The 15,399-nt window shown below is 54.9% G+C and overlaps 1 protein-coding gene across 1 annotated transcript in view; it reads right to left on the bottom strand.

The window, feature by feature from the left end:
* Nucleotides 1-14,588, bottom strand: part of SMC5 (structural maintenance of chromosomes 5) — a gene marked incomplete at its 5' end in the record, with an annotated part of 55,107 nt that extends 40,519 nt beyond the window's left edge. The window contains 7 exons of the mRNA XM_078885249.1: nucleotides 295-384; nucleotides 589-672; nucleotides 1,083-1,166; nucleotides 8,533-8,665; nucleotides 9,895-9,995; nucleotides 10,992-11,105; nucleotides 14,434-14,588. Of these exons, the coding sequence (XP_078741375.1) occupies nucleotides 295-384; nucleotides 589-672; nucleotides 1,083-1,166; nucleotides 8,533-8,665; nucleotides 9,895-9,995; nucleotides 10,992-11,105; nucleotides 14,434-14,588 (761 nt within the window). The remainder of the gene's footprint in view (nucleotides 1-294; nucleotides 385-588; nucleotides 673-1,082; nucleotides 1,167-8,532; nucleotides 8,666-9,894; nucleotides 9,996-10,991; nucleotides 11,106-14,433) is intronic.
* Nucleotides 14,589-15,399: the final 811 nt, after the last annotated feature.

The raw sequence follows: 15,399 nt of genomic DNA, 5'->3' as shown, positions 1-15,399 counted from the left end.
CCCCACCCCCCACCACCCCCCCCCCACCACCCCCCCACCACCCCCCCCCCCCCCCCCCACCTCTCTCTTGACGTTCACGGCTCTGATCTCCTCGGCAGCGCTGGACGGGGCGGCGGTGAGGAGCTGAGCGGGACGCAGGCCGGAGCTCGTCGTGACCAGGTCCCCCGTGTAGCGTGAGGTTCGCATGCGGTACTGGGACATGGTGGTGTAGAACTGCCTCAGTGGAAGGTCACTCAGCACCTACATAGACACAGAGACAGAGAGAGAGACAGACACAGAGACAGAGAGACACACAGTGACCAGCTCCCCTGTGTAGCGTGAGGTGCGCATGCGGTACTGGGACATGGTGGTGTAGAACTGCCTCAGTGGAAGGTCACTCAGCACCTACATAGACACAGAGACAGAGAGAGAGACAGACACAGAGACAGAGAGACACACAGTGACCAGCTCCCCTGTGTAGCGTGAGGTGCGCATGCGGTACTGGGACATGGTGGTGTAGAACTGCCTCAGTGGAAGGTCACTCAGCACCTACATAGACACAGAGACAGAGAGAGAGACAGACACAGAGACAGAGAGACACACAGTGACCAGGTCCCCCGTGTAGCGTGAGGTTCGCATGCGGTACTGGGACATGGTGGTGTAGAACTGCCTCAGTGGTAGGTCACTCAGCACCTAGAGAGACACAGAGACACGCAGAGAGACACACAGAGAGACACACAGAGAGACAGAGAGACACACAGTGACCAGGTCCCCCGTGTAGCGTGAGGTTCGCATGCGGTACTGAGACATGGTGGTGTAGAACTGCCTCAGTGGTAGGTCACTCAGCACCTAGAGAGACAGAGAGACACGCAGAGAGACACACAGAGAGACAGACACAGAGAGACAGACACAGAGAGACAGAGAGACACACAGTGACGAGCTCCCCCGTGTAGCGTGAGGTTCGCATGCGGTACTGGGACATGGTGGTGTAGAACTGCTTCAGTGGTAGGTCACTCAGCACCTAGAGAGACACAGAGAGAGACACAGAGAGACAGAGAGACACACAGAGAGACACACAGAGAGACAGAGAGACACACAGTGACCAGGTCCCCCGTGTAGCGTGAGGTGCACATGCGGTACTGGGACATGGTGGTGTAGAACTGCCTCAGTGGAAGGTCACTCAGCACCTAGAGAGACACAGAGAGAGACACAGAGAGACAGAGAGAGAGACAGAGAGACACACAGAGACACACAGAGACACACAGAGAGACACACAGTGACGAGGTCCCCCGTGTAGCGTGAGGTGCGCATGCGGTACTGGGACATGGTGGTGTAGAACTGCCTCAGTGGTAGGTCACTCAGCACCTAGAGAGACAGAGAGACACGCAGAGAGACACACAGAGAGACAGACACAGAGAGACAGACACAGAGACACACAGAGACACACACAGAGACACACACAGAGAGACACACACAGAGAGACACACACAGAGAGACACACACAGAGACAGAGAGACACACAGTGACCAGGTCCCCCGTGTAGCGTGAGGTTCGCATGCGGTACTGGGACATGGTGGTGTAGAACTGCTTCAGTGGTAGGTCACTCAGCACCTAGAGAGACACAGAGAGAGACACAGAGAGACAGAGAGACACACAGAGAGACACACAGAGAGACAGAGAGACACACAGTGACGAGGTCCCCCGTGTAGCGTGAGGTGCACATGCGGTACTGGGACATGGTGGTGTAGAACTGCCTCAGTGGTAGGTCACTCAGCACCTAGAGAGACAGAGAGACACGCAGAGAGACACAGAGAGACACACAGAGAGACACACAGAGACAGAGAGACACACAGTGACCAGGTCCCCCGTGTAGCGTGAGGTGCGCATGCGGTACTGGGACATGGTGGTGTAGAACTGCCTCAGTGGTAGGTCACTCAGCACCTAGAGAGACAGAGAGACACGCAGAGAGACACAGAGAGACACACAGAGAGACAGAGCCACACAGAGACACACAGAGACACACAGAGAGACACACAGAGAGAGAGAGACTCACAGACACACAGAGAGACACACAAAGAGACAGAGAGACACACACAGAGAGACACAGAGACACACACAGAGAGACACACACAGAGAGACACACACACAGAGAGACACACACAGAGAGACACACACAGAGAGACACAGAGAGACACACACAGAGAGACACAGACACACAGAGAGACACACACAGAGACACACAGAGACACACACAGAGAGACACACACAGAGACACACAGAGACACACACAGAGAGACACACAGAGAGACACACACAGAGAGACACAGACACACAGAGACACACACAGAGACACACAGAGACACACACAGAGAGACACACAGAGACACACACAGAGAGACACACACAGAGACACACAGAGACACACAGAGAGACACACAGAGAGACACACAGAGAGACACACACAGAGAGACACACACAGAGACACACACAGAGAGACACACAGAGAGACACACAGAGACACACACAGAGACACACAGAGACACACACAGAGAGACACACAGAGACACACAGAGAGACACACAGAGAGAGACACACAGAGAGACACACAGAGAGACACACACAGAGAGACACACACAGAGACACACAGAGACACACACAGAGAGACACACAGAGACACACACAGAGACACACAGAGACACACAGAGAGACACACAGAGAGACACACACAGAGAGACACACAGAGACACACACAGAGAGACACACAGAGAGACACACAGAGACACACACAGAGACACACAGAGACACACAGAGAGACACACACAGAGAGACACACAGAGAGACACACACAGAGAGACACACAGAGAGACACACAGAGAGACACACAGAGACACACAGAGAGACACACAGAGACACACAGAGAGACACACACAGAGAGACACACAGAGAGACACACACAGAGAGACACACACAGAGAGACACACAGAGAGACACACAGAGAGACACACAGAGAGACACACACAGAGACACACAGAGAGACACACACAGAGAGACACAGAGAGACACACACAGAGACACACACAGAGACACACACAGACACACAGAGAGACACACAGAGAGACACACAGAGACACACAGAGAGACACACAGAGACACACACAGAGAGACACACACAGAGACACACAGAGAGACACACACAGAGAGACACACAGAGAGACACACAGAGAGACACACACAGAGACACACAGAGACACACGCAGAGACACACGCAGAGACACACGCAGAGACACACACAGAGAGACACACAGAGAGACACACAGAGAGACACACAGAGACACACACAGAGAGACACACCATAGAGACACACACATAGAGACACACACATAGAGACACACACAGAGAGACACACAGAGAGACACACAGAGACACACACAGAGACACACACAGAGACACACACAGAGAGACACACACAGAGACACACAGAGAGAGACACACACAGAGACACACAGAGACACACAGAGAGAGACACACACAGAGACACACAGAGACACACACACAGAGAGACACACACAGAGAGACACACAGAGAGACACACACAGAGAGACACACACAGAGACACACACAGAGACACACACAGACACACACAGAGAGACACACACAGAGAGACACACACAGAGAGACACACACAGAGACACACACAGACACACACAGACACACACAGAGACACACACAGAGAGACACACACAGAGACACACAGAGACACACACAGAGAGACACACACAGACACACACAGAGACACACACAGAGACACACACAGAGACACACAGAGACACACAGAGACACACACAGAGACACACATAGAGACACACAGGGAGACACACAGAGAGACACAGAGACACAGAGAGACACACAGAGACACACAGAGAGACACACAGGGAGACACACAGAGAGACACACACAGACACACAGAGACACACACAGACACACACAGAGAGACACACACAGAGAGACACACACAGAGAGACACACACACAGAGACACACAGAGACACACAGAGACACACACAGACACACACAGAGAGACACACAGAGACACACAGAGAGACACACACAGACACACACAGAGACACACAGAGACACACACACAGACACACACAGAGAGACACACACAGAGACACACAGAGACACACACAGAGACACACAGAGACACACACAGAGACACACAGAGACACACACAGAGACACACACAGACACACACAGAGACACACAGAGACACACAGAGAGACACACACAGAGAGACACACACAGACACACACAGAGAGACACACACAGAGACACACAGAGAGACACACACAGAGAGACACACAGAGAGACACACAGAGAGACACACACAGAGACACACAGAGACACACACAGAGACACACAGAGAGACACACACAGAGAGACACACAGAGAGACACACACAGAGAGACACACACAGAGAGACACACACAGAGAGACACACACAGAGAGACACACAGAGACACACACAGAGAGACACAGAGACAGAGAGACACACACCTTCTCGAGGTTTTCTGTCGTGGTCTCTGTCCCCACGGGGACGTCGTGAACGTGGTACAGACACACAGAGAGACACACACAGAGAGACACACACAGAGAGACACACACAGAGAGACACACACAGAGAGACACAGAGACAGAGAGACACACACCTTCTCGAGGTTTGCTGTCGTGGTCTCTGTCCCCACGGGGACGTCGTGAACGTGGTACAGACACACAGAGAGACACACACAGACACACACAGAGAGACACAGAGACACACAGAGAGACACACAGAGAGACACACACAGAGAGACACACACAGAGACACACACAGAGACACACACAGAGAGACACACACAGAGAGACACACACAGAGAGACACACACAGAGAGACACACACAGAGACACACACAGACACACACAGAGAGACACACACAGAGAGACACACACAGAGACACACAGAGACACACAGAGACACACAGAGACACACACAGAGACACACATAGAGACACACAATACACACACAGAGAGACACAGAGACACAGAGAGACACACACAGACACACACAGAGAGACACACACAGAGAGACACACACAGAGAGACACACACAGAGACACACACAGACACACACAGAGACACACACAGAGAGACACACACAGAGACACACAGAGACACACAGAGACACACACAGAGAGACACACAGGGAGACACACAGAGAGACACACACAGACACACAGAGACACACAGAGACACACAGAGAGACACACACAGAGAGACACACACAGAGAGACACACACAGAGAGACACACACACAGAGACACACAGAGACACACAGAGAGACACACACAGACACACACAGAGAGACACACAGAGACACACAGAGAGACACACACAGACACACACAGAGAGACACACACAGAGACACACAGAGACACACAGAGACACACACAGAGACACTCACAGAGAGACACACACAGAGACACACAGAGACACACAGAGACACACAGAGACACACAGAGAGACACACACAGAGACACACAGAGAGACACACAGAGACACACAGAGAGACACACACAGACACACACAGAGACACACAGAGACACACACACAGACACACAGAGACACACACAGAGACACACACAGACACACACAGAGAGACACACACAGAGACACACAGAGACACACACAGACACACACAGAGACACACAGAGACACACACACAGACACACACAGACACACACAGAGAGACACACACAGACACACACAGAGAGACACACACAGAGACACACAGAGACACACAGAGACACACAGAGAGACACACAGAGAGACACACAGAGAGACACACAGAGACACACACAGAGAGACACACAGAGAGACACACAGAGACACACACAGAGACACACACAGAGACACACAGAGACACACACAGAGACACACACAGAGAGACACACAGAGAGACACACAGAGAGACACACACAGAGACACACACAGAGAGACACACAGAGAGACACACACAGAGAGACACACACAGAGACACACACAGAGAGACACACACAGAGACACACAGAGACACACAGAGACACACACAGAGACACACAGAGAGACACACAGAGAGACACACAGAGAGACACACACAGAGACACACACAGAGAGACACACAGAGAGACACACAGAGACACACACAGAGACACACACAGAGACACACAGAGACACACACAGAGACACACACAGAGAGACACACAGAGAGACACACAGAGAGACACACACAGAGACACACACAGAGAGACACACAGAGAGACACACACAGAGAGACACACACAGAGACACACAGAGACACACACAGAGACACACAGAGAGACACACACAGAGAGACACACAGAGAGACACACACAGAGACACACACAGAGAGACACACACAGAGACACACAGAGACACACACAGAGACACACACAGAGACACACAGAGACACACACAGAGACACACACAGAGAGACACACAGAGAGACACACAGAGAGACACACACAGAGACACACAGAGACACACACAGAGACACACAGAGAGACACACACAGAGAGACACACAGAGAGACACACACAGAGAGACACACACAGACACACACAGAGACACACAGAGACACACACAGAGAGACACAGAGACAGAGAGACACACACCTTCTCGAGGTTTGCTGTCGTGGTCTCTGTCCCCACGGGGACGTCGTGAACGTGGTACAGACACACACAGAGACACACACAGAGAGACACACACAGAGAGACACACACAGAGACACACACAGAGAGACACAGAGACAGAGAGACACACACCTTCTCGAGGTTTTCTGTCGTGGTCTCTGTCCCCACGGGGACGTCGTGAACGTGGTACAGACACACAGAGAGACACACACAGAGAGACACACACAGAGAGACACACACAGAGACACACACAGAGAGACACAGAGACAGAGAGACACACACCTTCTCGAGGTTTTCTGTCGTGGTCTCTGTCCCCACGGGGACGTCGTGAACGTGGTACAGACACACAGAGAGACACACACAGAGAGACACACACAGAGAGACACACACAGAGACACACACAGAGAGACACAGAGACAGAGAGACACACACCTTCTCGAGGTTTGCTGTCGTGGTCTCTGTCCCCACGGGGACGTCGTGAACGTGGTACAGACACACAGAGAGACACACACAGAGACACACAGAGAGACACAGAGACAGAGAGACACACACCTTCTCGAGGTTTTCTGTCGTGGTCTCTGTCCCCACGGGGACATCGTGAACGTGGTACAGACACACAGAGAGACACACACAGAGAGACACACACAGAGAGACACACACAGAGACACACAGAGAGACACAGAGACAGAGAGACACACACCTTCTCGAGGTTTTCTGTCGTGGTCTCTGTCCCCACGGGGACGTCGTGAACGTGGTACAGACACAGAGACACACACAGAGAGACACACACAGACACACACAGAGACACACACAGAGAGACACACACAGAGAGACACACAGAGAGACACACACAGAGAGACACACACAGAGAGACACACACAGAGAGACACACACAGAGAGACACAGAGACACACACAGAGAGACACACACAGAGACACACACAGAGAGACACACAGAGAGACACACACCTTCTCGAGGTTTGCTGTCGTGGTCTCTGTCCCCACAGGGACGTCATGAACGTGGTACAGACACACAGAGAGACACACACCTTCTCGAGGTTTTCTGTCGTGGTCTCTGTCCCCACGGGGACGTCGTGAACGTGGTACAGACACAGAGACACACACAGAGAGACACACAGAGAGACACACACCTTCTCGAGGTTTTCTGTCGTGGTCTCTGTCCCCACGGGGACGTCGTGAACGTGGTACAGACACACAGAGAGACACACACAGAGAGACACACACAGAGACACACACAGAGAGACACACAGAGAGACACACACCTTCTCGAGGTTTTCTGTCGTGGTCTCTGTCCCCACGGGGACGTCGTGAACGTGGTACAGACACACAGAGAGACACACAGAGACACACAGAGAGACACACACAGAGACACACACAGAGAGACACACACAGAGAGACACACAGAGAGACACACACCTTCTCGAGGTTTGCTGTCGTGGTCTCTGTCCCCACGGGGACGTCGTGAACGTGGTACAGACACAGAGACACACACAGAGAGACACACACAGACACACACAGAGACACACACAGAGAGACACACACAGAGAGACACACAGAGAGACACACAGAGAGACACACACAGAGAGACACACACAGACACACAGAGAGACACACAGAGACACACAGAGAGACACACACAGACACACAGAGAGACACACACCTTCTCGAGGTTTGCTGTCGTGGTCTCTGTCCCCACGGGGACGTCGTGAACGTGGTACAGACACACAGAGAGACACACACAGAGACACACAGAGAGACACACACAGAGAGACACACAGAGAGACACAGAGACAGAGAGACACACACCTTCTCGAGGTTTGCTGTCGTGGTCTCTGTCCCCACGGGGACGTCGTGAACGTGGTAGTGCTCGCACAGGAAGCTCATGACCAGAGGTGGCACGTCGAAGAGCTCCCGCAGGTAGGAGTAGAACCCGTAGGGTCTGCGGGGAGAGAGACACGCGGGGAGAGAGACAGAGACACGGGGAGAGAGACACGGAGACACGGGGAGAGAGGCACGGTGAGAGAGACACGGGGGGAGAGACACGGTGAGAGAGAGACACGGGGAGAGAGAGACACGGGGAGAGACACACGGAGACACGGGGAGAGAGGCACAGAGACACGGGGAGAGAGACACGGGGAAAGAGAGATAGAGACACGGGGAGAGAGACACGGAGACACGCGGAGAGACACACGGTGAGAGAGACACGGGGGGAGAGAGACACGGGGAGAGAGAGACACAGGGAGAGACACACGGAGACACGGGGAGAGAGGCACAGAGACACGGGGAGAGAGACACGGTGAGAGAGAGACAGAGACACGGGGAGAGAGACACGGAGACACGCGGAGAGACACACGGTGAGAGAGACACGGGGGGAGAGAGACACGGGGAGAGAGAGACACGGGGAGAGACACACGGAGACACGGGGAGAGAGGCACGGTGAGAGAGACACGGGGGGAGAGACACGGGGGGAGAGACACGGTGAGAGAGACACTGGGAGAGAGACACGGAGGGAGAGAGACACGGGGGGAGAGACACGGGGAGAGAGACACGGGGAGAGAGACACGGAGACACGCGGAGAGACACACGGTGAGAGAGACACGGGGAGAGAGACACGGAGAGAGAGAGACACGGGGAGAGACACACGGAGACACGGGGAGAGAGACACAGAGATACGGGGAGAGAGACACGGGGAGAGAGACACGGTGAGAGAGAGACACGGTGAGAGAGACACGGTGAGAGAGACACGGGGAGAGAGACACGGGGAGAGAGACACGGGGAGAGAGAGACATGGTGAGAGAGACACGGTGAGAGAGACACGGGGAGAGAGACACGGGGAGAGAGACACGGGGAGAGAGACACGGGGAGAGAGACACGGGGAGAGAGACACGGGGAGAGAGACACGGGGAGAGAGACACGGGGAGAGAGAGAAACGGTGAGAGAGAGACACAGAGAGACACGGGAAGAGAGACACGGGGAGAGAGACACGGGGTGAGAGACACAGGGAGAGAGACACGGGGAGAGAGGGAGACATGGGGAGACGCAGAGAGACACGGGGAGAGAGACACGGGGAGAGAGACACGGGGAGAGAGACACGGGGAGGGGGGGGAGAGACACAGAGACACGGGGAGAGAGACACGGGGAGAGAGAGACACTGTAGTGGTGACTCACGGCTGTGAGATCTGCGAGAGAGGGGTCCGTGGGTGGAAGTCTTCGGGCTTTTTCGGAGGCGCTCGGACGGCGTTGACCTTCAGCCTTTGCTCATCTCTCATCTGCACACGCAGAGAGACAGGGAGACAGAGGGAGAGACAGAGAGACATAGAGAGACATAGAGAGACATAGAGAGAGAGAGAGAGAGATAGACACACAAGGATAGTGAAACATGGCGAAAGGTATACAAAGGACCACCGCCCACTTGCCCACCCACCCACTCACTCACTCACCCACTCAGCCACCCACCCACCCACTCACTCACTCACCCACTCAGCCACCCACTCACTCACTCAGCCACCCACTCACTCACTCAGCCACTCACTCACCCAGCCACCCACCCACCCACTTACTCACCCACTCAGCCACTCAGCCACCCACCCACCCACTCACTCACTCACCCACTCAGCCACCCACCCACCCACTCACTCACTCACCCACTCAGCCACCCACTCACTCACTCAGCCACTCACTCACCCAGCCACCCACCCACCCACTCACTCACCCACTCAGCCACTCAGCCACCCACTCACTCACTCACCCACCCGCTCACCCGCTCACCCACTCACCCACTCACCCACCCACTCACTCATTCACCCACTCACTCACTCACCCACTCACCCACTCAATCACCAACTCACTCACCCACTCACCCACTCACCCACCCGTTCACCCCACCCACTTACTCACTCACCCGCCCACCCGCTCACCCACTCACCCACCCAGCAGTTCACCCACCCACCCACCCGCTCACCCGCTCACCCACCCACCCACTCACCCACCCACTCACCCACCCACTCACCCACTCACCCGCTCACTCACTCACCCACCAACTCACCCACCCACCCACCCGCTCACCCACCCACCCGCCCACCCACCCACTCAATCACCAACTCACTCACCCACTCACCCACCCACCCACCCACCCGCTCACCCACCCACCCGCCCACCCACCCACTCAATCACCAACTCACTCACCCACTCACCCACCCACCCACCCACCCGCTCACCCACCCACCCGCCCACCCACCCACCCACCCACCCACCCACCGACTCACCACTCTAAGGAAGGTCTCCATGTCTTCCCTGGTCTCGAACACGAAGGCACGGAGGTCGTTGGCTGAGATGTGGTTCTCCAGGAAACAAGCCGCAGATTCATCTCGTGGGGTGAGCTGACATCACAACCACCACCAACACCACCATCGTCATCATCACCATCGTCATCACAACCACCATCATCATCATCATCACAATCACTATCATCACAACCACCATCATCATCATCACAATCACCAACATCACCATCATCACAAACACCACCAACACCACCATCGTCATCATCATCATCACAATCACCATCATCACAACCACCATCATCATCATCACAATCACAACCACCACCATCGTCATCATCACAATCATCATCATCATCACAACCACCATCATCATCACAACCATCACCATCGTCATCATCACCATCATCATCATCACAACCATCATCATCATCGTCATCATCACCATCGTCATCATCACAATCACCATCATCATCACAACCATCATCATCATCGTCATCATCACAATCACCATCATCACTACCATCATCATCACAACCATCATCACCACCATCACAATCACCATCATCATCACAACCATCATCATCATCATCACAATCACAACCACCACCATCGTCATCATCACCATCATCATCACAACCACCATCATCATCATCACAATCACCATCATCATCATCACAACCACCATCATCATCATCACAATCACCAACATCACCATCATCACAAACACCACCAACACCACCATCGTCATCATCACCCACCACCATCATCATCATCACAATCACCACCATCACAACCATCGTCATCACAATCACCATCATCATCACAATCATCATCATCATCATCACAATCACCATCATCAGCATAATCACCATCATGATCATCACAATCACCATCATCACTACCATCATCATCACAACCACCATCATCATCACAACCCCCACCATCATCACAACCACCATCATCATCATCACTGTATCACCCGCGTCACGGATACAGTATGGTACAGTACGCCCACACGTCACGGGTACAGTATGGTACAGTAAAACCACACGTCACTGATACAGTATGGTACAGTACGCCCACACGTCACGGATACAGTATGGTACAGTAAAACCACACGTCACTGATACAGTATGGTACAGTACGCCCACACGTCACGGATACAGTATGGTACAGTACGCCCACACGTCACGGATACAGTATGGTACAGTACGCCCACACGTCACGGATACAGTATGGTACAGTACACCCACACGTCACGGATACAGTATGGTACAGTACGCCCACACGTCACGGATACAGTATGGTACAGTACGCCCACACGTCACGGATACAGTATGGTACAGTACGCCCACACGTCACGGGTACAGTATGGTACAGTACGCCCACACGTCACGGATACAGTATGGTACAGTACGCCCACACGTCTCGGATACAGTATGGTACAGTAAAACCACACGTCACTGATACAGTATGGTACAGTACACCCACACGTCACGGGTACAGTATGGTACAGTACGCCCACACGTCACGGATACAGTATGGTACAGTACGCCCACACGTCACGGATACAGTATGGTACAGTACGCCCACACGTCACGGATACAGTATGGTACAGTAAAACCACACGTCACTGATACAGTACGGCACAGTACGCTACGGTTATCACACACTACGGTGAGAGCGCGACACCACTACACCGTGGCACGGTTCACACCGTTCACCACGGAACACTCCGGTAGAGCGACGGTACTTCACCGTGAGAGCGCGACACCACTACACCGTGGTACGGTTCACACCGTTCACCACGGAACACTCCGGTAGAGTGACGGTACTTCACCGTGAGGGCGCGACACCACTACACCGTGGTACGGTTCACACCGTTCACCACGGAACACTCCGGCACAGAGTGACGGTACTTCACCGTGAGAGAGCGACACCACTACACCGTGGTACGGTTCACACCGTTCACCACGGAACACTCCGGAGTGACGGTACTTCACCGTGAGAGCGCGACACCACTACACCGTGGTACGGTTCACACCGTTCACCACGGAACACTCCGGCAGCAGAGTGACGGTACTTCACCGTGAGAGCGCGACACCACTACACCGTGGTACGGTTCACACCGTTCACCACGGAACACTCCGGTAGAGCGACGGTACTTCACCGTGAGAGCGCGACACCACTACACCGTGGTACGGTTCACACCGTTCACCACGGAACACTCCGGCAGCAGAGTGACGGTACTTCACCGTGAGAGCGCGACACCACTACACCGTGGTACGGTTCACACCGTTCACCACGGAACACTCCGGTAGAGCGACGGTACTTCACCGTGAGAGCGCGACACCACTACACCGTGGTACGGTTCACACCGTTCACCACGGAACACTCCGGTAGAGTGACGGTACTTCACCGTGAGAGCGCGACACCACTACACCGTGGTACAGTTCACACCGTTCACCACGGAACACTCCGGTAGAGTGACGGTACTTCACCGTGAGAGCGCGACACCACTACACCGTGGTACGGTTCACACCGTTCACCACGGAACACTCCGGCACAGAGTGACGGTACTTCACCGTGAGAGAGCGACACCACTACACCGTGGTACGGTTCACACCGTTCACCACGGAACACTCCGGAGTGACGGTACTTCACCGTGAGAGCGCGACACCACTACACCGTGGTACAGTTCACACCGTTCACCACGGAACACTCCGGTAGAGTGACGGTACTTCACCGTGAGAGCGCGACACCACTACACCGTGGTACGGTTCACACCGTTCACCACGGAACACTCCGGTAGCAGAGTGACGGTACTTCACCGTGAGAGCGCGACACCACTACACCGTGGTACGGTTCACACCGTTCACCACGGAACACTCCGGCAGCAGAGTGACGGTACTTCACCGTGAGAGCGCGACACCACTACACCGTGGTACGGTTCACACCGTTCACCACGGAACACTCTGGTAGCAGAGTGACGGTACTTCACCGTGAGAGCGCGACACCACTACACCGTGGTACGGTACACACCGTTCACCACGGAACACTCCGGTAGCAGAGCGACGGAACTTCACCGTGAGAGCGCGACACCACTACACCGTGGTACGGTTCACACCGTTCACCACGGAACACTCCGGTAGCAGAGCGACGGAACTTCACCGTGAGAGCGCGACACCACTACACCGTGGTACGGTACACACCGTTCACCACGGAACACTCCGGCACAGAGTGACGGTACTTCACCGTGAGAGAGCGACACCACTACACCGTGGTACGGTTCACACCGTTCACCACGGAACACTCCGGCAGCAGAGTGACGGTACTTCACCGTGAGAGCGCGACACCACTACACCGTGGTACAGTTCACACCGTTCACCACGGAACACTCCGGCACAGAGCGACGGTACTTCACCGTGAGGGCGATGGGCTGGTGAACGGCACCGTGGAATCGGTGACGGTTGTTCTCCAGCCAGCGGCAAGCCTCCGCCGAGTGCGGTGAGCGGTGGGAAAGTCGCTCGACACGCTGACCTACAGCGTCCTGAAAACGACGCGCATCGCACTCCAGCCCTACGGGAAGATAGGGTGGGTGGGTGGGTGAGTGGGTGGGTGAGTGGGTGGGTGGGTGGGTGGGTGGGTGGGTGAGTGGGTGAGTGGGTGGGTGGGTGAGTGGGTGAGTGGGTGAGTGGGTGGGTGGGTGGGTTGGTGGGTGGGTGAATGAGTGGTTGAGTGAGTGGGTGGGTGGGTGAGTGGTTGAGTGGGTGAGTGGGTGGGTGGGTGGGTGAGTGGGTGGGTGGGTGAGTGGGTGGGTGGGTGTGTGAGTGGGTGGGTGGGTGAGTGGTTGAGTGAGTGGGTGGGTGAGTGGGTGGGTGGGTGGGTGAGTGGGTGGGTGGGTGGGTAGGTTGGTGGGTGTGTGAGTGGGTGGGTGGGTGAGTGGGTGGGTGGGTGGGTTGGTGGGTGGGTGAATGAGTGGTTGAGTGAGTGGGTGGGTGGGTGGGTGAGTGGTTGAGTGGGTGAGTGGGTGGGTGGGTGGGTGAGTGGGTGGTGAGTGGGTGGGTGGGTGGGTGAGTGGGTGAGTGGGTGGGTGGGTGAGTGGTTGAGTGAGTGGGTGGGTGGGTGGGTGAGTGGGTGGGTGAGTGAGTGGGTGGGTGGGTGAGTGGGTGGGTGAGTGGGTGGGTGGGTGGGTGAGTGGGTGGGTGGGTGAGTGGGTGAGTGGGTGGGTGGGTGAGTGGGTGAGTGGGTGAGTGGGTGGGTGGGTGAGTGGGTGGGTGGGTGAGTGGGTGGGTGGGTGGGTGGTGTGAGTGGTTGAGTGAGTGGGTGGGTGGGTGGGTGGGTTGGTGGGTGAGTGGGTGGGTGGGTGAGTGAGTGAGTGAGTGGGTGA

This window comes from Lampetra fluviatilis, unplaced genomic scaffold (assembly GCF_964198595.1).
Source record: "Lampetra fluviatilis unplaced genomic scaffold, kcLamFluv1.1 SCAFFOLD_543, whole genome shotgun sequence".
Taxonomy (NCBI): Eukaryota; Metazoa; Chordata; class Hyperoartia; order Petromyzontiformes; family Petromyzontidae; genus Lampetra; species Lampetra fluviatilis.
The sequence above is the reverse complement of the archived record's forward strand: the minus strand, read 5'-3'. Positions and strand labels throughout refer to the sequence as shown.